This window comes from Eleutherodactylus coqui, chromosome 10 (genome assembly GCF_035609145.1).
Source record: "Eleutherodactylus coqui strain aEleCoq1 chromosome 10, aEleCoq1.hap1, whole genome shotgun sequence".
In the NCBI taxonomy this organism is placed as follows: domain Eukaryota; kingdom Metazoa; phylum Chordata; class Amphibia; order Anura; family Eleutherodactylidae; genus Eleutherodactylus; species Eleutherodactylus coqui.
Genome location: NC_089846.1, coordinates 42,006,734 through 42,031,087, shown reverse-complemented (window position 1 = coordinate 42,031,087; position 24,354 = coordinate 42,006,734). Strand labels below are relative to the sequence as shown.

The window sequence follows — 24,354 nt, the reverse complement described above, 5'->3', positions numbered from 1 at the left end:
CCTCAGCAGTGGGCCAAGCTGTCTCTTCCCCCTCCTCCTCATGCTCCTCCCCCTCCTCCTCATGCTCCTCCCCCTCCTCCTCATGCTCCTCCTCAACGCGCTGAGATATAGACATGAGGGTGCTCTGACTATCCAGCGACATACTGTCTTCCCCCGCCTCCGTTTCCGAGCGCAAAGCGTCTGCCTTTATGCTTTGCAGGGAACTTCTCAAGAGGCATAGCAGAGGAATGGTGACGCTAATGATTGCAGCATCCCCGCTCACCATCTGGGTAGACTCCTCAAAGTTTCCAAGGACCTGGCAGATGTCTGCCAACCAGGCCCACTCTTCTGTAAAGAATTGAGGAGGCTGACTCCCACTACGCCGACCATGTTGGAGTTGGTATTCCACTATAGCTCTACGCTGCTCATAGAGTCTGGCCAACATGTGGAGCGTAGAGTTCCACTGTGTGGGCACGTCGCACAGCAGTCGGTGCACTGGCAGATTAAACCGATGTTGCAGGCTCCGCAGGGTGGCAGCGTCCGTCTTGGAGTTGCGGAAATGTGCGCTGACCCGGCGCGCCTTTCCGAGCAGGTATGACAAGTGTGGGTAGCTTTTCAGAAAGCGCTGAACCACCAAAGTAAAGACATGGGCCAGGCATGGCACGTGCGTGAGGCTGCCGAGCTGCAGAGCCGCCACCAGGTTACGGCCGTTGTCACACACGACCATGCCCGGTTGGAGGCTCAGCGGCGCAAGCCAGCGGTCGGTCTGCTCTGTCAGACCCTGCAGCAGTTCGTGGGCCGTGTGCCTCTTATCTCCTAAGCTGAGTAGTTTCAGCACGGCCTGCTGACGCTTGCCCACCACTGTGCTGCCACGCCGCGCGACACCGACTGCTGGCGATGTGCTGCTGCTGCTGACACATCTTGATTGCGAGACAGAGGTTACGTAGGAGGAGGAGGAGGGTGGTTTAGTGGAGGAAGCATACACCGCCGCAGATACCAGCACCGAGCTGGGGCCCGCAATTCTGGGGGTGGGTAGGACGTGAGCGGTCCCAGGCTCTGACTCTGTCCCAGCCTCCACTAAATTCACCCAATGTGCCGTCAGGGAGATATAGTGGCCCTGCCCGCCTGTGCTTGTCCACGTGTCCGTTGTTAAGTGGACCTTGGCAGTAACCGCGTTGGTGAGGGCGCGTGCAATGTTGCGGGAGACGTGGTCGTGCAGGGCTGGGACGGCACATCTGGAAAAGTAGTGGCAACTGGGAACCGAGTAGCGCGGGGCCGCCGCCGCCATCATGCTTTTGAATGCCTCCGTTTCCACAAGCCTATACGGCAGCATCTCCAGGCTGATCAATTTGGCAATGTGCACGTTTAACGCTTGAGCGTGCGGGTGCGTGGCGGCGTGCTTGCGCTTGCGCTCAAACAGTGGCGCTAGCGACGTCTGGACGCTGCGCTGAGAGACATTGCTGGATGGGGCCGAGGACAGCGGAGGTGAGGGTGTGGGTGCAGGCCAGGAGACGGTAGTGCCCGTGTCCTCAGAGGGGGGCTGGATCTCAGTGGCAGGTTGGGGCACAGGGGGAGAGGCAGTGGTGCAAACCGGAGGCGGTGAACGGCCTTCGTCCCACCTTGTGGGGTGCTTGGCCATCATATGCCTGCGCATGCTGGTGGTGGTGGCTCCCCAGCTGATCTTGGCGAGACAAAAGGTTGCACACCACTGTTCGTCGGTCGTCAGGCGTCTCTGTGAAAAACTGCCACACCGTAGAGCACTTTGACCTCTGCAGGGTGGCATGGCGCGAGGGGGCGCTTTGGGAAACAGTTGGTGGATTATTCGGTCTGGCCCTGCCTCTACCCCTGGCCACCGCACTGGCTCGGCCTGTGCCCACACCCTGACTTGGGCCTCCGCGTCCTCGCCCGCCTCCACGTCCTATAGGCCTACCCCTACCCCTCAGCATGGTGTATTACCAGTAGTGCAGAAACAGAACGCTGTAATTAAATGTGCCGCTTATTGGCCTGTGGTTGGAGGCTCACTTCGCTTACGGAACGCACAGCAGAGCCAGGAAATAATTTTGCGCAAGCCTGCTGTAACACTTAGCTGGCTGCGTATGAATTAGGAGGACAACTACACCCAGCACAGACCCAGTACACTGAGGACAGTCACAGGCAGCCCAAATAGATTTTTTTCCCCAAATGGTTTTGGAAAGGCCCACTGCCTATATATATATATATATATATATATATATAAAGCTGAAAGCCCTCACTGACTCACTGACTGACTGACTGACTGACTGACTCGCCAAAAGTTCTTCAACTGCCCACTGCCTATATTCAATAAATATGTCTTCTGTCCCTGCCTCACCACCACTACTGGCCCTGGAGTATGTATAATTACTGCAAGGCGCAATGCTCTGCACGGCCGATATACAACAAAAAAAAAAATAAAATGTGCAACACTGCAAAAAGCAGCCTCCACACTACTGCACACGGTTAGATGTGGCCCTAAGAAGGACCGTTGGGGTTCTTGAAGCCTAAAATACTCCTAACACTCTCCCTATAGCAGCTCCGGCACCAACAGCACTTTCCCTCCTCTATGTCAGAACAAATCTGTGGCGAGCCGCGGGAGGGGCCGATTTTTATACTCGGGTGACACCTGATCGCCCCAGCCACTCACTGCAGGGGGGTGGTATAGGGCTTGAACGTCGCAGGGGGAAGTTGTAATGCCTTCCCTGTCTTTCTATTGGCCAGAAAAGCGCGCTAACGTCTCAGAGATGAAAGTGAAAGTAACTCGAACATCGCGTGGTACTCGTCACGAGTAACGAGCATCTCGAACACGCTAATACTCGAACGAGTATTAAGTTCGGACGAGTACGTTCGCTCATCTCTAGTCATTACAGGATTTCGTTGCAACTACCTGGATACGGGAAGCCATCCTTCCGCATTTGGGAACATAGCATTCTATATGAGCACTGTGTTTGGAGTTCCTTGTGAAAGTGAACTGATTACAACTCCCTGTTACAATACAGGATTGGCTAATCAGTGCAACAGCTCGATCCCGCTGATAGCCCCCGTGTGCGGGAGCGCACCATATCATCAAATATAACAAGTAAATTAACTGGCTGAAGGGACACGGACCAGCCTGCTAGTCAGTTAATTGATGTGGCGTGGTTGGGAAGAGGTTAACAGAGAAACGCCATTTATATACTAATTTCTTGATAACACATTCCCTTTAAATGTCAACAATGTAATATCATCCAACTTGCCAGCAAGAACTTCCCAAACTTCACCCCTCTCCCTTGATCTTAATTTGGTTTACCTGAGCTGTAACTTGATGCTGGTCAAAGTGCGAGAGCTGTTGAAACCTGTGGAAAATTTCTTCTGCTGTCGGAAAAGCTTCAGGCTTTACCCTTCGCCTCCGTTGTCCTTCATTTGACCCTGGGAGGGATTTAAAGTCATAATTAGAGATGAGTGAGTATACTCGCTAAGGCACATTACTCGAGCGAGTAGTGCCTTAGCCGAGTATCTCCCCGCTCGTCTCTAAAGATTCGGGGGGCCGGCGCGGGTGACAGGTGAGTTGTGGCGGGGCGCGGGGCGGGGGGGGATCTCCCTCCGTTCCTTCCCCGCTCTCCCCCACCGCTCCCCGCCCCCCGTCGGCCCCCGAATCTTTAGAGACAAGCGGGGAGATACTCGGCTAAGGCACTACTCGCTCGAGTAATGTGCCTTAGCGAGTATACTCGGTCATCTCTAGTCATAATCCATCAACCTGCGTATTTCACAAAAATGATCAAATCATGAAGTTGCACCCGGATTGTTCTCACCTGTCTCCGCAGTGCTTTTCCTGTTCAGTACCTTCAGAATGTCTCTAGTGATTTTCTTAATTACATGGCGGGCGTCATCTCGTTGCCTGCCCACGCCGAACAGAACTACTAACCGCTGATTGCACTCATGACTACAAGATTCTTCCTGGAAGGTAAGAAGTTCAAAGCTGAAAGAAAGATCATCTCAGCAGGAGAATGAAAGTAAACTGCAAGTCAACACTAACCTGCGGGATCGGGAAATGAGTTGCGTACTGAATATGACGCGGTTGATCATAAAGGGAAGCTAGCAACCCATCGCCACCTGAAGTCTTCCCTGGCCTACGGCCTTCACTCTCCCCCTCATCGGGGCCTGGGCTCCGTCCTTCACAACGCATGGCAGGAGAGAACATCTAAAAGAGATATCCAACAACTTACTGTAAATGGTCAGCTAATGTGTCCAAAGACAACGTTTACCATCCGCTAAAGTAGCTGTACCAACTATTTAGCGCAAGGTCTACATTCAAGTATCAGCAATGATTGTCTAAAAGAGTTTCCACACAGACCGCAGTCTAGAGCTGAGATGCTCTGACATTTGCAGCCAGGCCTCTGATGTTCCAGTCCATTTAAACATAACAATAGTATTTTCACTTGATATATGCTGACTGTCCAACAGAAATATGGTGTCAAGTAGATATTGAAAGGTTGTTGCTTAACCAGAGTCACGACTTAATGTGGTGGCGAAATATGCAGAACACACATCAGACTTACCTGAAAATCACTTTTCTCCATATCATCAAATAAAGCCCCGGAACTGTGATCAATATCCATGGTTTCCGAAAGTGCTGTGTCCTAAAAGAGAAAGATGGCAGAGGTTACACTGACAGCATGGACTGAAACCCAAGAGGGGCAACACCCACCGAGACCCAACTAGGCTTTGATAGGTTTACATATAAACCAAATGAGAAAGCATATATTTATGTATAATAAGTGAAGTTAAAGGGATTCTGTCACCAGGTTCATGAAGTTTGAGCTGAGTTCTGAGTCATGGAGGTGACCCATGCCGGCCTCTCCCCGCCTGCAGCGTGCAGAGCGACAGAAGTGGAGAGAGCTGTCCGTCTGCATGATGCAGGCGGGAAGAAGCTGGAACAGCCCACTTCCATCACTCGAAGCTCAGTTCCATGTCAAACTCCATGAACCTTGTCGCAGAATCCCTTTAAATGAGGCTTAAATTGATGCTAAAAAGGGGATTTTCCCAGGTCTTTAAAATTGATGACCCATCAGCCATTTGCCAGGCCAGCTATCACCGTGTATGGAGCAGTGTACACTGCAGTGGCTCGGTTTGGTACTGCAGCCACAGCTTTCATCGAAGTGAATGAGAGTTGTGACTGCAATACCACACAGAGCCACTGCACAATGTATGGAGCTATCCGCTTCCTGTTCTGTAGAGGATAAAAGCTAGAACAGTATGTATTACAGTATGTATAATATGTGGTGGAATTGAATATTTGCACAGCAAATCTGGTCTGGACAAGAGGGTGATCTTTTTAAAGAGGGTGCGCTGCAAATCCTTTTTACAGTTGGAGAAAAAAAAAACATCAGAATAAGTGTATAGTGATAGGAAACACATTTCTAATATCACCTTAGAAAGGATATCCAAGATGAGAATACCCCAAGTGACAGAAACAGCAGAGCACGCTTGAACATCTCTGCACTCAACTGCACCATGGATGTGGTGGCCAGATTTCTACTCAGTGGGTAAGACCGGGTTGGAGGTCCCCCAGGACAGATGTGGGTTTCACCTCTGGGACACATCAGACATTTATGACATATCCTGTGAATACTGGATGAATGTTTAAGGCTGAACTCACACGCGTGTCGGCACAGTGTAATCGGAACTCCGGTCTTGCGCACACAATACGCTGTATTATTCTGCCATAGGCGCCCATGTTGCCGCTCACACAACTTGCAAGAAATATGCGCACAAAAATAAAAAATTTAAAAAAAATCACAGCATGTTTAATCTCGGCAAGTATTACACAAGAATACACGCCAAGATAGTGCATGAAGATAGGCGGAATGCAGCCAGTATGCAATATCATTGCATACTGGCTGCGTGCCACGTGCATATATCTCAGAGTCTGCTAGAATACGTTTGCGTGAGCCCCGCCTTAGATAAAAACGCTCCTTTAGGCCTCATGTCCATGGGATAATTTTTATTTTAAATCCGCAGCGTTTCTTCCGGACGCGGATCCGCGCCCCATAGGGATGCATTGGACACCCGCAGGTAGTTAAATACCTCCGGATGTCATTTTTCCCATCAGGCGCGGATCCGAGTGCGGGAAAAAAAATGGACAAGCTCCATTTTCGTGCGGGTCTCCCGCGGGGACTGCTCCTGCAGGCTTCTATTGAAGCCTATGGAAGCCGCCCGGATCCGGATCTTCTTTCTTCGGCCCGGCGGACGTGCCCGGTGCCAGCGTGCCGAGCACATCCGCCGGGCCGAAGAAAGAAGATCCGGCCGCGAAGGAAGGAAGATCCGCATCGTCCGGAGCAGGTGAGTTTATTCTGATTTTTAGGCCTCATGCCAGCGGGGCAGAAGGGACCAGCTACGGATTCTACATGAAGAATCCGCGGCGGGCCCGATTTTCCCCGGGGACATGAGGCCTTAAGGGGCGATTCACCCAGGCATCCCCATGTTCAGTCAGCAAAATAACAGATACATTAAAAATTCGGAAATCATACAGACGCTGCTCATATGCTGTGCAATGTTATGCAAATGTTGACCTTGAGCGGACTACTCTCATCCAAGGAATTGGAACAGTAAAGCACATGCTACAATGTGTGGGTTTTTTTTGTAAGCCCGAGTGAACGGCCTCATTGACTATTATTGGTGTGTACGCTGTCTGTGGGAAGTCCACTGAACACAAAAGTTGTAAATAACTCCCAAGTATATGAGCCCTCAGGGTTTATAGGCTCATATACTCCAAGTTTTTTTCCAACAGTCAATCACTTAAAGAGTAGATTGCAGACAACCATAAACAATCAACATCAACCATCCTAAGGCCCATTTACACGCAAAGATAATCTTTCAAACGACTAAAAGATTTTGCAATCTATTTGCATTAAGTGTTAATTGTCATTAAGAGTATCATCTTCATTTGTATGTAAAAGGGCCTCCGGGAGCTGTTTGCAGAGCCCAGCCTGTGATTAAATCACACGCCCAGCTGTATACACAGCTGCATTGTTCTGCTGGAGGCTCCCAGAAATGTTACAGTGTTATCCCCCGTCTCCCATGGAGATAATAGCTTGCGGTCTACTGAGAGGTAAATGTGTTTGTTTTACGTCCCAGTAGATGAACCATGAATTTTAAGTTCACCTTAAAAACATTGTTCAAACGAAAACTGCACAATGCCTGCGTTTACATGCAACGATTATAGCTAATTTTTGGCCTTTTGAGCGATATTCGTTGCATGTAGAGGGGCCTTTAGAGTAGTCACCTATTTTACGTACCTCTAGTTTTATGCTATTGTTTGTCTCTCCTTCTTTGCGGTCTGTATCATCAGCAGTGTCCTCGTATGGGGAGCGAGGTCGAGGGGCATGAGGGTCTAGTCCCAGGTCTCCTCTTGATATCAGTGTGCACATATACATGTTGTGGGAAAAGACGTCATGTCGGATAAGCTCACAAAATAGCAACACCAGATTAAAAAATTCTACACGTTCTCCTTCATTTGTAGGGTCCGCTGTGAAAGAAAACAAAAAGGCAAGGATTAAGAAAGCCCTCACAGCCCCTTCATAGTTAAAGGTAGTGACATAGGCACAGTGTAACCAGCTGGCACAGGACAGAGGAGCTGCATCACCTTCTCAGACATTGCCCAAAGTCGCCAGTCCGGCCACTATAAATTATTCAGGCCTTAGGCCAGCTTTACACGATCAAATTCCTATTGTTGAATCCGCAATTGGGGTCCGTGCCTAGGATCCGCAGCGTATCCCACCAATTGGAAGGTATGTACTTTTGTTTTTTCACTCACACTCGCGGATATATATTCCGTATAGAGATGGCGCAGGAAATACAGATATTGGGGGAAAAAAATCTGTACTGCACGTAACAGACGGCGAGCCGCAACAAAGGGTCACTGGCCAGCTTTACAGTCCGAATCTGTTGCGGGATCCCGTTTGCAGAATCCGACCTTACGCAGCCAGCAGTGGATTTCTGCAAATTAGCTGATAAGTTACACAAATCTACACTAAAAGCTGAAGCAAAAAGAAACAAATTAAAAAACACATTGGAAACATGAAGAAAACAAGAGGCAGGGCAGTGATGGCGAACCTTTTAGAGACCAAGTGCCAAAAACTGTAACCCAAAACCGACTTATTTATCACAAAGTGCCAACACTTCAAGAAGGAGGGGAGGGGGGTTATCATGACGTAGGATTTTACCTCTGTCGTTCTAAAAAGGACAGGGCAGCTTCAAACTAGACCGGGTTTTGACTGCTTTTTGGATGTGGAAATGTTGCAGAATTTGCCACGGTAATTTCCGCTGAGAACATTCTGCAGCATTTCCGCCACATGTAAACATACCCCAGCGGTGACAGTGACCCCACCCTCCTTCCCTACACGCCAGCCCCAGCATTAACAGTGACTCCCCCACCCCCCACCCCTCCACCCACGGCGGCCCCCGAGGTAACAGTGACACCACCACCCCCCCCCTCCACCCACGGCGGCCCCCGAGGTAACAGTGACACCACCACCCCCCCCCCTCCACCCACGGCGGCCCCCGAGGTAAGTGACACGACCCCCCCCCTCCACCCACGGCGGCCCCCGAGGTAAGTGACACCACCCCCCCCCTCCACCCACGGCGGCCCCCGAGGTAAGTGACACCACCCCCCTCCCTCCACCCACGGCGGCCCCCGAGGTAAGTGACACCACCCCCCTCCCTCCACCCACGGCGGCCCCCGAGGTAAGTGACACCACCCCCCTCCCTCCACCCACGGCGGCCCCCGAGGTAAGTGACACCACCCCCCTCCCTCCACCCACGGCGGCCCCCGAGGTAAGTGACACCACCCCCCTCCCTCCACCCACGGCGGCCCCCGAGGTAAGTGACACCACCCCCCTCCCTCCACCCACGGCGGCCCCCGAGGTAAGTGACACCACCCCCCTCCCTCCACCCACGGCGGCCCCCGAGGTAAGTGGCACCCCCCCCCCCTCCACCCACGGCGGCCCCCGAGGTAACAGTGACACCCCCCCCCCCCTCCACCCACGGCGGCCCCCGAGGTAACAGTGACACCCCCCCCCCCTCCACCCACGGCGGCCCCCGAGGTAACAGTGACACCCCCCCCCCCTCCACCCACGGCGGCCCCCGAGGTAACAGTGACACCCCCCCCCCCTCCACCCACGGCGGCCCCCGAGGTAACAGTGACACCCACCCCCCCCTCCACCCACGGCGGCCCCCGAGGTAACAGTGACACCCCCCCCCCTCCACCCACGGCGGCCCCCGAGGTAACAGTGACACCCCCCCCCCCCCCACCCACGGCGGCCCCCGAGGTAACAGTGACACCCCCCCCCCTCCACCCACGGCGGCCCCCGAGGTAACAGTGACACCACCCCCCCCCCCTCCACCCACGGCGGCCCCCGAGGTAACAGTGACACCAACCCCCCCCCCCCCTCCACCCACGGCGGCCCCCGAGGTAACAGTGACACCCCCCCCCCTCCACCCACGGTGGCCCCCGAGGTAACAGTGACACCCCCCCCCCTCCACCCACGGCGGCCCCCGAGGTAACAGTGACACCCCCCCCCCTCCACCCACGGCGGCCCCCGAGGTAACAGTGACACCACCCCCCCCCCTCCACCCACGGCGGCCCCCGAGGTAACAGTGACACCACCACCCCCCCCTCCACCCACGGCGGCCCCCGAGGTAACAGTGACACCACCCCCCCCCCTCCACCCACAGCGGCCCCCGAGGTAACAGTGACACCACCCCCCCCCCCCTCCACCCACGGCGGCCCCCGAGGTAACAGTGACACCACACCACACCCCCTCCACCCACGGCGGCCCCCGAGGCAACAGTGACACCCCCCCCCCCCCAGGTAACAGTGACACCACCACCCCCCCCCTCCACCCACGGCGGCCCCCGAGGTAACAGTGACACCACCACCCCCCCCCCTCCACCCACGGCGGCCCCCGAGGTAACAGTGACACCACCACCCCCCCCCCCCCCTCCACCCACGGCGGCCCCCGAGGTAACAGTGACACCACCACCCCCCCCCCCCCTCCACCCACGGCGGCCCCCGAGGTAACAGTGACACCACCACCCCCCCCCCCCCTCCACCCACGGCGGCCCCCGAGGTAACAGTGACACCACCACCCCCCCCCCCCCTCCACCCACGGCGGCCCCCGAGGTAACAGTGACACCACCACCCCCCCCCCCCCTCCACCCACGGCGGACCCCGAGGTAACAGTGACACCACCACCCCCCCCCTCCACCCACGGCGGCCCCCGAGGTAACAGTGACACCACCACCCCCCCCCCCCTCCACCCACGGCGGACCCCGAGGTAACAGTGACACCACCACCCCCCCCCCCCCCTCCACCCACGGCGGACCCCGAGGTAACAGTGACACCACCACCCCCCCCCTCCACCCACGGCGGCCCCCGAGGTAACAGTGACACCACCACCCCCCCCCCCCCTCCACCCACGGCGGACCCCGAGGTAACAGTGACACCACCACCCCCCCCCTCCACCCACGGCGGCCCCCGAGGTAACAGTGACACCACCACACCCCCCCTCCACCCACGGCGGCCCCCGAGGTAACAGTGACACCACCACCCCCCCCCCTCCACCCACGGCGGCCCCCGAGGTAACAGTGACACCACCACCACCCCCCCCCCTCCACCCACGGCGGCCCCTGAGGTAACAGTGACACCACCACCCCCCCCCTCCACCCACGGCGGCCCCTGAGGTAACAGTGACACCACCACCCCCCCCCTCCACCCACGGCGGCCCCCGAGGTAACAGTGACACCACCACCCCCCCCTCCACCCACGGCGGCCCCCGAGGTAACAGTGACACCACCACCCCACCCCCCTCCACCCACGGCGGCCCCCGAGGTAACAGTGACCCCTCCACCCACGGCGGCCCCCGAGGTAACAGTGACACCACCACCCCCGACCCCTCCACCCACGGCGGCCCCCGAGGTAACAGTGACACCACCACCCCCCCCCCTCCACCCACGGCGGCCCCCGAGGTAACAGTGACACCACCACCCCCCCCTCCACCCACGGCGGCCCCCGAGGTAACAGTGACACCACCACCCCCCCCTCCACCCACGGCGGCCCCCGAGGTAACAGTGACACCACCACCCCCCCCTCCACCCACGGCGGCCCCCGAGGTAACAGTGACACCACCACCCCCCCCTCCACCCACGGCGGCCCCCGAGGTAACAGTGACACCACCACCCCCCCCTCCACCCACGGCGGCCCCCGAGGTAACAGTGACACCACCACCCCCCCCTCCACCCACGGCGGCCCCCGAGGTAACAGTGACACCACCCCCCCCCCTCCACCCACGGCGGCCCCCGAGGTAACAGTGACACCACCCCCCCCCCCTCCACCCACGGCTGCCCCCGAGGTAACAGTGACACCACCCCCCCCCCTCCACCCACGGCTGCCCCCGAGGTAACAGTGACACCACCCCCCCCCTCCACCCACGGCTGCCCCCGAGGTAACAGTGACACCACCCCCCCCTCCACCCACGGCTGCCCCCGAGGTAACAGTGACACCACCCCCCCTCCACCCACGGCTGCCCCCGAGGTAACAGTGACACCACCCCCCCTCCACCCACGGCTGCCCCCGAGGTAACAGTGACACCACCCCCCCTCCACCCACGGCTGCCCCCGAGGTAACAGTGACACCACCCCCCCCTCCACCCACGGCTGCCCCCGAGGTAACAGTGACACCACCCCCCCTCCACCCACGGCTGCCCCCGAGGTAACAGTGACACCACCCCCCCTCCACCCACAGCTGCCCCCGAGGTAACAGTGACACCACCCCCCCTCCACCCACGGCTGCCCCCGAGGTAACAGTGACACCCCCCCCCCTCCACCCACGGCTGCCCCCGAGGTAACAGTGACACCACCCCCCCTCCACCCACGGCTGCCCCCGAGGTAACAGGGACACCACCCCCCCTCCACCCACGGCTGCCCCCGAGGTAACAGTGACACCCCCCCCCCCCCTCCACCCACGGCTGCCCCCGTGGTAACAGTGACAGAGAACAGAGAGGCAGTATATAGTGTCGGGGCGGTAGCACGACTACTTCAGACTACAACTGACGGTCAGGCTGCAGGCTTCAGAGCCAGGAGTGGGATACGGAGAGCAGAAGTTGAGCTGCCATCATCACCACCACTTTCACCGACATCGACATCTACCCCATATTACAGTGTTACCCAGGTGAGCAGCTAGTCCTTCATCGCCCAGCGATGGGTACATAACACCCTTCCCCCCCCAAACCATCCACAAGCACAGAGTCTGAATGCAAACATAACACAGCTGCTTGCAGTCATGATGACGCACTGATTAGTATGACCATCCCTCTTGCTTGACTGTTGGAACTGCTGCTAACAGGCCTCAGGGACAATGGTGTATTGTCACAGGAAGAGGAGGAAGGCATACCAATCTCCAACTGTCTGGCCAGGTCGCCATTACTCAACACCACAGGGAGGGTGGCATCTTCTCAAACACGTTTCTCCACTCATGGGAGAAGTAAACAGGAAGAAGAAGAGGAGGGAGGATACTATAGGACCAGAGGAAGGGGAGGAATCTAGGCAACATTCTTTTTATCCATGACTAACCCCATCTATTCTATGTGGATGGCAGGATCAGCCAGAGGTCACTATTATTCCTCGCGGTCAGGCCTGTGGGCAATCACCCTTAGGCACTTTAAGGCATACAAGTGCTTTTATGCTGCAGTGCTTGCAGAAGGGCCGTCGCATAGCCCACATCAAAACATTAGCCTATTACACCCTCCTTGATGCACGCTGCAAATTTAAAACGATAAATCTCGTTCTAGCACTGGAGAGGGACCTTAAAATGCAGCATTATTAGGACAGACTTAACCCCTTAATGACACGGCCCTTTTTCCCCCTCCATTTCCGTTTTTCCTCACCCCTTTTAAAAAAATCGTAACTCCTTTATTTATCCAGACACGTCGCTGTATGGGGACTTGTTTTTCGCAGGACGAGTTGTATTTTTAATGGCGCTATATAATGTACCATATAATATACTGAAAAACTTTTAAAAATCCTAAGTGGAGTAAAATGGATAAAACAAAAAAAAACAAAACGACATTCCGCCATCTTTCAGTGCGTGTTCTTTCTACGGCGCACAAACTGCAAAAAAATGACATGATAACTTTATTCCATGGGTCAGTACGATTACTACGATACCAAACTTATATAGTTTTGGTTTTTTTGCTGTACTTTTATTTTTTTTCAAAAACATTACATTTTTTAAAATTATTTTCTGCCGCCATCTTCTGCGCGCAATAACTTTTTTATTTTTCTGTCTACGTTGTTGTGCAAGGGCTCGTTTTTTGCGGGGGCTCATTTTTTGCAGGATTTCCTGTAGTTTACGTTGGTACCATTTCAGAATACATACCACTTTTTGATCGTTTTTTATTGCATTTTTCTGGGAGACAGGGTGGCTGACTGCAGTTATTGCCCGGGGGTGTCAGCTGTAATAAAGAGCTGACGCCCACGCTGTATAAAGAGGGGTCGCCCCACGATTGCTCTTCATACATACCCCGCACCTGCATGACGCAACGGACAGACGCATCCGCCTGTCCACAGACACTGTGAATCACCTGACATTTCTAAAAATGAACCAGTTGTGGATTTACCTTGACTTTTGCACCCCCATGGCAGATTAGTTAGCACACTGGCAATTTTCACTCACATGACTGAAGATAGATTTTTATCAAAAGACCACATTGCGCCCTCAAGGTGCGATAGCTGTTCTCTTTCTCTTGCTTCAGCCATGTTTCCTCCTCCTACTTTGCAAGTAGTAAATCCACACGAAAATTTGCAACAAAATCTTATGTGGATTTGATTGTGAAATTGCGGTGCGGATTTATAGCAAAATTTTTATTTTGTGTGAAACTAACCCTAAAAAGTAACAAAAAAAGTACAAAAAGATCAAATTTGAAGAGCTCACACTCACTTAATACTGGGGCCTGCGTATCAAGAAACTGGAGGAGGACATCCTGGAACACAGGGGGTGAACTAAGTGCAGATAACGACCCTGAAGACACAGAGCCCTTCTCATCAACTGCTTCCGAGTCTCCACATCTCTAATAAAGACACAAAACGACCATTAAAAACAAGCTAAAAACCAAAAAAGCCTTCTAGTAGGAAGCAAAGTAATTTACTATAGATACCTCAGCTTCAATCTCCATCTGCCTCTTCTCTAGCAATTTAGCTACAACTAAGGCACGGTGATGTCCATAGCGCTTGCAACTGACAGCCCATTCACACAGAAGTGCAACAACAGCATCATCATCTGGAGTGATCTACAAGGCAAAGACAATCAGAACGCACTAAAAACAAGTGCAGGCACCACCAATACAATAATATACTAAAGCATGGGTCCCCAACTCCAGTCCTCAGGGACCACCAGCAGGTCATGTTTTCAGGATATCCTATAGTAAGAACACCTGTGGCAATGTCTGAGGCACTGACAATAATTACATCACCTGTGCAACACTGAGGAAATCCTGAAAACATGACCTGTTGGGGGTCCCTGAGGACTGGAGTTTGGGAACACTGTACTAAAGTACAGGATTCAGAACGGTCAGACTTTTCCATCACCTCGTGACCATCCTTGCCAAGACCCAGCCCGAAAATGCGATTATAAAGAGAATCCAAATTGTTACTAAAGTCAGACTTTTCAAAGCTGTGGCTGTCCAGAACCTCCAGAGTATGAAGAACACGTCCAATGGGAAATCCTAAAAAAACAAAAAAAATGGTAACTTGAAAAAAACAAAAACAAAAAAAACAAACATAAGCAAAAAGGCTGAAGTTTTACAAGTAGGACAATACCTGCTGTAGCTTCTTGACACTTATCAAATGACCACCGAACCTCTACTGCTCGTCCACGCTCCTTTATCTGCTGCTCCATTTCCCGAAGTTTCCTTCGAACCTAATTCATACAAATAAGGAAATTGATGATAAATCAATAGAAACTTATAAGAAAAGCATTAAAAGATATATTTACTTAAAGCAGCATTTTAGACCCCAGTCTAAGCAAAGGCAACGCTATCCCAAAGTGCTCCAAAATTATTATAAGCACAAGTCTCTTAATGCATTTGGTGCATGTTTCGGGAGGTCGTGCGCCAGAGCTGGCTTAGAGCTCAGCTATATATTAAGCCAGTTTCAGGTGTAAATTATAGTAAATGTGATGGTTGTACGTTGACCTGCCTCCTTTTAGAAAAGTGGAGGAGGAAGGCATACATTGATGTGCAATGTTTATTACATATGCGCCAAAGTACTAAAAAGGAATATTCTGTGTCAACGTTTAGACCCCATTTACCTGCTGGGTGAATGCAGAATTGCCACCTGGCATGGGCAGACTGGAAGGAGCAATAGGAAGATGATCCAGAGGTGATCCAGTCTTTATTCTGTTGTCGGTTAAAGAGTAATGCCACACAAGAGCACTGGGACAACAAAGCACAATACTCTACAAAGGGAAGTGAGAAAAACAAAGCAATATTAATGTGTTTTTATGTTTAAAAATGAAAAAAATAAGATTAACCCTTTCCAATCCACTGTCTGACGTCTGAAGACATTCTGATTGAAGGCTGTACAGCTTCTGAGGTTGAAAAACGTCCGGCGGGGTATTCTTACTGTATATTACTGGCCGCTCTGTTTTTGGGGGCCTCTCCAGCATGTCCCATACCGCAGTACTGGCTTTAGCCAGCAGATGGCACCATTGTATAACGGCAGGAAGAGAAAGCACCCTAGGAAACCATGAATCCAAAATTGGATTCCAAAGGGTTAAGGCCTCATGTGCACAGGCGGATCGGATGCCTCCTGTGGAAACCATTTGCGGGAGATCACGGATGTACTGCGGATCATCCGTGCAGAAAAAGATTCTGCAACCCCCACCTCCCTAATTGATTTTAACCTTCGCACCCGCAATTGTAATTGCGGATGCACTGCAGATCATCCGCACCCACTGACTTCCATTGAGCCTGTTCGCACAGAATCCGCACTGAAGTAGAGCATGATGCGATTTGTTTTCCGCACCAAACATTTCGCAAATCAAATCCGCACGCCGACATTCAGTTGTGGACGCAAATGCTTTCCTATGGGCACTTTGAATTGAGGATCTGCCGCGTGGGTGGCCCGTGCAAATCAAATCAGTGCATGGTGTTTGTGAGAAATACAGTCCAGATAACATACCTGTAGCATGCAGCTTAACCCGAACACAAGAGGCCGATGCTGCGAGCACTGTAGAAGATCGCTGAATGGGGAAGATGGAGCGGATCCTGAAGGCGGAGGGGGTGCGGGTGCAGGGGGCAGAGCTGTACCAGTCTGTGCTGTAAGAAGGTGACCTGTATGGCCCCCACTACTTTCCAACAGCTGCGCCAAACGTCTTGTGCAGAAATAGGCAAGCCGCCGTGACAGGTAAGCAGACTGGACTAAAGAACCTGAATACTATAGAAAGGGGAAAACCAAACAAAAATAACACAATAAGTGGAATGCAACAGGGACAGAAAACAGAAGATTGACTGTATATCACACTCACACGAAGGAGGAGAGGAAGCAGCAGCTTCAAGAGCTCATCTTCCCCTGGACGGATCTTCTCAAAACACTCCAGGACCCAAGTTAGGAACTCATGTCGATCCAACATACCATCCTTTAATAGTATATATAATATAAAAGGTTACAAATATAAAGGCCCTGCATACTGTATATCTACCACCATTTACAGGCGGCTCATATATAACTTGTTGCACACAGCGTTTGGTACAGAATTTATACCTGGAACATGAACATGGCTAGCTTCTCATTATATTCCCATTGTTTAAGGGCCAGCTCAACCTCCGGAGGCATCGGTCCAGATGAGGGTCCAGTGCCGCCGTTTACTTGCCGGTAATACTCTGCAATCTTCTGCAGCTGCTCCCACAGATAGCGGGTGATGATTTGTGTCCACTCTGCCAAACCAGAAGTAGTCAGCAAAAGAGCAGATCCATCTCCATCAATCATCATCATCCAATACTACAAGAGGAAACGGCGCATTACCTATGAATGGATCCATGACGTGCCTTTTTTTCACTTTGGTTTCTGTAATGGCAGCATAATAAGCACAAGTCATCTTAATAAGCCAAGCGGCGCGCATAACAGGAACAGAATACCGTGCCAGAAACCCAAAAACCTCTTCCTTCTTCCCAAAAATGGGAACCTGTTAAGCAGAAAAAAAAAAATTTGCGATTGAGAAATTATCTAGATTTTTCTTTGTAGAGCGTTACATTTTTGCCAAACCATAACACAATATCCTTAACCACTGGCGCCATTCGACATGTGTGTAAGGTTTGTACGGAGGGGGCTTGGGAGTGGAGTCCGCTCGGACCATAGCGTGCGTCAGCTGTCTGGCTGCAGACACCAGACCACAACAGCTGCTATTGCAGATCGCTCCGATTGTGGCAATTTACAATTTAGATGCTGCTGTTAATTCTGAGAGTGGCATTTAAATGGCCCAACAAAGGGTGGGAGCTCCTCCCTGTGTGACCCGAAAGGTTCAATGGTGGTGAGATTGCAGGCAGCTCTTCATTCATTATGTCAGTCTGGGGCCTTGTGAAGGCTTCCAAAGTGGTCATGAATGCATGTCTATTAGGTTCCTTCACACGGGCAACAGTCAGGATTTTCTCGCCTTGTGACAATGCTACAAAATCGCATGTATGTGAAGCCCATGCTTTCCTATGGGTTCCTTCACATTTGTGAGGTTTTGTAGCATGCGACATTGTGAGTTAAAAGCCTTGCAGGTTTCGCGATATGCGCGCGACTTGCAAGGTTTTGTAGTCCATGTCTCCTGGAGCCTTCCTATTTTGTTGCATCTCATTAAAACGCGATTTTCATGTGGGATGATGCAACTTTGACAGTAGGAAACCCTACTGTCAAAGCCCTAAACTAATCCCTGGCTACAGGAAAAAAATAAAAAAAAATACATCCCCTAGCAGCACTGTCCGCCTCTGCTGCATATTAATCCTGGTCCCCTGCACAATTCTTCATCGCCTCTTCTGGCTGGAGATTGAAAAATCCCCGCCCCCTAGAAGCGCTGCCTCTGATTGGCTAAGCATCATAGTACTCAGCCAAGCAGAGCCAGCGCTCAAGGAATGGCTGTGATTGGTTCATCGAGAGCTGGCTCTGATTAACTGAGCACTGTGACGGTCAGCCAATGAGATGCAGGACTTCCAGGAGGCCGGGGATATTTCAATCCCCGGCTAGAAGAGATGAAGAAGAATAAATGCCGGGGATCGGGAAGTAGATGCAGCGGAGCCAGACAGCGCTTTTAAGGTGATGTATTCTTTTTTTTTTTCTTCCTTTCCCTGCAGCTAGTGCTTATTTTTGGGGTAGGACTTATATTTCAAGACTTCCCCCTGAAAATCCTCGCAAGTGGTGCTACAAAGTCACACGACTTTGTAGCGCCACAGAATCTTGGTATTACTGCCAGAAACCACAGCGATATTGCACAGACCACCGATGCGATATCTCTGCGATTTTCTAGCGGTGACATTGTGTTGCCCCTGTGAAGGAGGCCTTTAGCCCTGTGAGTTCTGGTGCTTTACACGTTTTTATTTTTTATTTTTTTTATCCCCAAATTAGATAACTACTTGAAGTTAGACATATGAAAAACATTCACTGGCACGAAGCCCAGCGCTCACCTTCTTAGCAAGATGCGTAAGAGGTTTGGTTCCTGACAGATCTGTGAACCAGTTGTTGATGGAGCTCTGCGAGCGAGCAGTGACCAGCCAGAAGTTGTCCTTCTGGTTAACTTGAGGCTTTCTCCGACCGGTGTCCGGTAGGGTGTTGCACCGCAGCTTCTCCGCCATGATGTTACTGAAATTGGAGCTAATCTAAAAAAGTAACAAAAGGACAACATAAGAACAAAAAAGGAGAGAAAAACAAACCAACTGATCAAAGCGATCCGTGCCCGTCACGTGGTTACCTTGGCTGGGTTGAAGTTGACATTTTTCGCGCTGCCATGTTCATCTCCCGATACAGCCGGCTGGTTATTGAATCCTTGCTTTACATTAAGTGCTGTAAGCTCGTCCTACAAAAATAAAAAGTGGCAGGCATCACATAAGGGGGCACAGAAGTCCTGGACCCAAACACAAGCTTTTATGGATACATTTTTTACTTTACCTACTCTTATTTCATGTTTCATCCTACAACACTATGCTGCACCCTAGGCCAGTGACATTTTGGTTATAGGCCACTAAGGGTTAGGATGGGGTGATACAAAGACCAAAGTTTCCAAGTTAGAAACAAGTTATGAAACTATTAGATACATTTACCAAAAGTATGTTCTTTTGCAGTATTGCAGGGCGAGGACAATGTAAGGAAATCCGTCAAATAAACATCCCTGCAGTACAGATAAAGGCGGTTTTCAACCATGTACTTTCAAGGCACATCCACAGGATATGCCCTTAGTGGGGGGTCCAAAACAACGGATCAGGGGAAGATTGGGGTTCCTCAACTCTTGTGTAGGCAAGTGAGCTGGCAGCATGCAGATAGGAGGTTGAATGGAGAGGTGACCCCACCGAAAAGACACTTATAGCATGTACTGAGGTGTAGCTAGAAGTCTGATTTCATATGGGCACTATCTCCATTGTTAAAGTCACGCTCACTGGAATGCTTCAGCTATATATGACTGCAGTAAACCTACCATTAAAAGTGGACAGTATAAAAAACAAAAACAAAAAACTAGTAGTTACATGGGAGACAAGTAGATTTTTTAAGCCCAAAACTGCATTTTGTCCTGATTTGCGACAGGTTCGGCACTCTCTGCGTGTGTTCTACTGAAGCCGCGCCATTTCCGGTGTATGCCCACACAGTGTATGTCCTCTGCATATTTTCCACCACAAAATAGTCTGTAGTGAGTTCAGTGTATTGGAGTACGAGTAAAGCGGATCAGATTTAACGCAATCTTATTTAGAGGCAATAGAAAAAACTGCAGCATAATGCCGCCCGCCCTCAGGCGGGACGGACTTCGCATGCGGAATTCCGCAGCCGAGTTCACCCCAGTGCCCGGCCAGCGATCCCTGCGTACCTGTTCGGCGTCTCTTCTCTGTGCTGCGGATATGCCGGCCTGCACTACGGCACGCAATGATGATTGCAGAACGGCCGCGGGATGGATGGCTTCTTCGGACTTCAATGAAAGCTGTCAGTGCGTACCCCGCACAAAATTACGGCACGGTGCAATTTCTTCTCCGCGACGTGAAAAATTGCAATTGATTTCCGCTCGTGGGCAGCTCTATCCACCGCTGAGGTGACTTAAAGGGAACCGGTCACGTCCAATAAGCACCATTAACTGAGTAAGGCTACATTCACACGGGTGAGTGTGATACCAGGGCAAGAAACCCGTCCCGATATCGTGCTTGTCAAAACGAGTTTTAGCCACGGATGCGAGGCATTTTTCATGCAAACAACTTCAGTGAAATTGCACTCCTCCGGCGCTTTTTTCACCCATGTCGCAGGATCTGCCAGTGCTGCCCATTGATTTTTACAATATGTGAGGGATTTGACTGTCTCACCACCGGGCTTCCTGCCTACTATTCTCTGGGCTGCTGCACTTGTGCACTGAGCTGATTCCTGCAGGAAGGAGACAGCTCCATTTTCACTGCAGTGGCCAGGCTTAGCATTACATGCAAAGTTGCTATTCATTTTAATGCCTGTAATGCCAAGCCTGGCCACTTCAGTGGGAACGGAGCTGTATTCTTCTTGCAGGAATCAGCTCAGTGCACAAGACCACCAGCCCAGTGAACAACTGATTAGTTGGGGTCTGGAGCATAGGACCCACTGCTGATCTACTATTGATGACTTATCCCACAGATAGGGATTTACAACTGGGCAACCCCTTTAAATCAGCAGATGCAATCTATTACGGATCACTTCTTCCCTGGCATGAAGTTCAGGTCACACAAATGAGAGAGGAGAATTGCAGAATGAAGACTGAGAAAGTGAATATTTCTACTAGGGAGCCATAGCAGGCACTGCTTGCAGAATTCTGAATGCCAACCTAGCACTGTGGGGCATTTTAGTAAATACTGGGGATATTGTGGTTGGCATTGTAGATAGTAATGGGGATTTTATAACTGGCACTGGGTGAAGCATGTGACTACAAATCCAGCTCTGGGGACGGCGTAGAAGATATATGGGATATTGTGGCAGCAGATGGTAAGGTGAAGAGGAATTTATTATGTTTCAGGCTTCTTTCACACGGGAGTATATACGGCTTGTTTTCACACCCAGGCACATATACGGTACCCACATGAAGCATTGGTTTCCAATGCAGCCGTTCACATGGGCAAATGTACAGCGCATAAATACGCCGGCAGCGCGATAAATAGAACATAGATGCGTCCGGCACATATACACTGGAACTATGTTTTGGCCAATATACGCCGGTGGGACCTATTGATTCCTATGGTAGCAGGGAAAGAGAAGGGAAAGCGAGGCATTTTTGCAGCGTCCAAGGCTGCGAAAAGCTTACAGGTGTCTCTATATAAGCACTGGAAGGCATCCCCAGGATTTTGGCAGAGCGAGGGTTTTTCGGGGTGCGGCGTATTTTTCCGCTAAAAATAACACTTGCGGTTGTGTGAATGGAGGAGAAAATGCTGGTCGTGGTCGCAGAAAAATGCCTATTCAGGCGCTTATATGGAGCGGGCATAAAAACGCCGCCGCCGTTTATGCTCTTGTGTGAAAGAAGCCCAACATTAAGGAATCCGTTCAGTTACACAGAGGGGGTGGAATTCAGTCTGAGGATGGTCAACGCCTTCTGGGGAATTAAGGCCCATTTACACTGGACGATTAGCGCTAAAAATTTGCTAATCAGCGATCGTTTCAGCGATAATTGGTGCGTGTAAATGGGCACATTACAGTCACTTTTATCCGCTAGTTAAAATCAAGCTCACCTAACCTCACTTTTATCAGCAGTTCTCCATGAGGAGTGCTGATCGCATTGTTTTCCTCTGGAGAACACATGATCTGAGTGCAGATAAGAGCCTCTGGCTATTAGCTGTGTTCAAGGAAGGCTTCATTTGCATATATAATTGGTATTTAAATAGCTTAGTAGCTACTTAAGTACCAATTATTTTTTATGCAAAATAATCGCTCAAACTGTCAACTGAGAGATTATCTGCTCATGTAACTGGGCCTTTACTCAATGGCTGGAACTCAACAATCAGTCAATACTTCTAGATAAAATCATTGGTATGTGTCACTCAGTGCCAATTCATGCCAAGAGGGCTAATCTACAAGAGTACACAGTAGCCTGAACTCTACATCTTATAAGCCGATGTCTTACAGCACTTGACTCCTCTAAGGGTCTGTTCACATAGGCGATTTTGCGCCAGGAAAAACAGCACATACGCGACCAAAATTATACGCTGCCAGAAAAGCTAGGTCTTGCTCCATCTTTCGACAAATATACGCTGGCGGCTCCCATAGACTCCTAGGGGAGCTGAATGTGACAGTCCCAGAGATTTCTGCAACAAGCGGCCAGAAGCAGGAAAGCCCCGTTCAACAATTCTATAAGGGGGGAGTGTGTGTCAAGGATTTTCAGGCCCGAAATCGACATCAAAAATCCACAGCAGATTGCAGGCGTACTAAGCAAAGCAAAGGGCGACATCCGCAGCCAGATATACAAGGTTATTCATAGGTAACGCGCTATGTCATCAGATCAGCATAAGCCATGAACTGTATTGCATTTCCATTCCTAACAATTACCAGATCCTATAATCCGCTTCTGCCTTCTCCTTTCCCCAGTACATAGCACTCAACAAGTGCTATGTACAAAAGAGTGAAAGTCAAAAGGTTTCTTCCACTATGCAACCCGGCGATCACGTGACCGCCGCTTCCTCCTGTTACAGCAGAGCTGCAGGGTCCTAGCAGACCCTGATCAGCTCTATCAGTGACTATTGTCACTACAGGGGAGGTTTACCCCTGTAACTGCTGCTCATATGGATGCATCAGCTACAGTAGAAAAGTATGGAAAAAAAGAAGGAAATGACCCACTGCCAATTAAAACAGTTACCCTAGCACCCTGTAATCCAAAACTATACAAGTTATAGATCACCCCATTCCCTTAGTATACTTAAACTGAGATAAAAGTAATTTTAAAAATAAACTTTTTTTTCCTTTTTTAATTATTTAACCCCAATAAAGCTAAAATTCGGGGGAAAAAAAAATCAAAAGAAAAAAATCAATGAAAAAACCCTGGCCCGTAAGGTGTTAAAAGGAGAAGCCAGGAGGCCACCATGAGCAGGGCCCAAGCCTCTGTCCACAGGCCCTGAGACCTTGCCAAGCATCTGCAGTCTACCCAGTGAATGGTAACTATAGTGACACTGTGCATGTGACAATGCGGATATCTTACAAGGACAGAGCGAGGCGGGGTGACCGATGAGGGACTGACGGGACGTGCAACCAAGAACGTCAGTCTCCACATCACCTTGGGGGCGCTCTAAGCCGGGCCGCCAAACTCAGTCACCGATTGCCACATCAGCCTTAGGCCCTATTCACACTAGTGTAAGCGGATTTGCACGCTTTTTTTGCGTAATGGCCGTTGCCCTTTGCACACGCATCAGTGTATTTTACTGTACAAGTCACATGTAATAAAACCGTAACAGCGCTCTGAGACGTGGAAATGGCCAATAGTTCCACAAATTCAAAAGGGTCTCTGTCCCTGCAGGATAACGGAGCCCGCTGCAAATTTCTAGGAGCAACCGAATTGCACACGCCAGATGGGCACACGTGAACCAAGCCACCAAAATCAATGGGTTCTATTTTCTATGTATCACACGCAAGAGTGTATATTAATAGTGTCTCCTACATTGCCCCCAGTAGTAATAGTGCCCCCCCTTTTGGTCAGCCAGCATCCCTGCAGGCATTCATCACTCAGCCAGCCAGCAGCCGCTGCAGATTCTCTGACTGCTGACATCCCAGCGCCCGCAGACACTGGAGGAGGGAGGGCACAGACTCTGCACAGCCACCGGCGAACCGCAGCTGCAGGATGGGTGAGCAGAATGCCCGTTGGTTCGCTGCACAGCCGATGGGCCACATAAATGAGGCGGCGGGCCGGATTCGGACTGCGAGCCTTGTGTGCTCTGGCCAGAACAGCTGCACTTGGCATAACACAAGATAAGACCTGAAAGCGAGCAACTACTGAAGTGGTCGAAGAACAGAAGCAGAAGGCAGAAAAATAATACCAGCATCCCTCCTGGAATATCAGGGGGCAGAAACTTTAGTTTTTTTTAGTAAGCATAAATGAAAAATATTTAGAATTATGGGCTTTAACTATAAATATTCTTCGTGGTCAACCACTTT

General features: G+C 51.1%; 1 protein-coding gene across 3 annotated transcripts in view; it reads right to left on the bottom strand.

Annotated features, from left to right (window-relative positions):
• Positions 1-24,354, bottom strand: part of MED12 (mediator complex subunit 12) — an 83,904-nt gene that overhangs the window by 51,478 nt on the left and 8,072 nt on the right. For all 3 annotated transcript variants that reach the window (XM_066580885.1, XM_066580887.1, XM_066580886.1), the window contains exons 2-17: positions 18,977-19,081; positions 18,693-18,884; positions 17,053-17,212; positions 16,792-16,964; positions 16,556-16,666; positions 16,210-16,464; positions 15,338-15,484; positions 14,848-14,947; positions 14,617-14,753; positions 14,187-14,318; positions 13,970-14,099; positions 7,272-7,501; positions 4,533-4,613; positions 4,010-4,174; positions 3,786-3,930; positions 3,284-3,402 (exon numbers count right to left, since the gene is read on the bottom strand). In XM_066580885.1, coding sequence (XP_066436982.1) covers positions 3,284-3,402; positions 3,786-3,930; positions 4,010-4,174; positions 4,533-4,613; positions 7,272-7,501; positions 13,970-14,099; positions 14,187-14,318; positions 14,617-14,753; positions 14,848-14,947; positions 15,338-15,484; positions 16,210-16,464; positions 16,556-16,666; positions 16,792-16,964; positions 17,053-17,212; positions 18,693-18,884; positions 18,977-19,081 — 2,382 coding nt within the window. The remainder of the gene's footprint in view (positions 1-3,283; positions 3,403-3,785; positions 3,931-4,009; positions 4,175-4,532; positions 4,614-7,271; positions 7,502-13,969; positions 14,100-14,186; positions 14,319-14,616; positions 14,754-14,847; positions 14,948-15,337; positions 15,485-16,209; positions 16,465-16,555; positions 16,667-16,791; positions 16,965-17,052; positions 17,213-18,692; positions 18,885-18,976; positions 19,082-24,354) is intronic.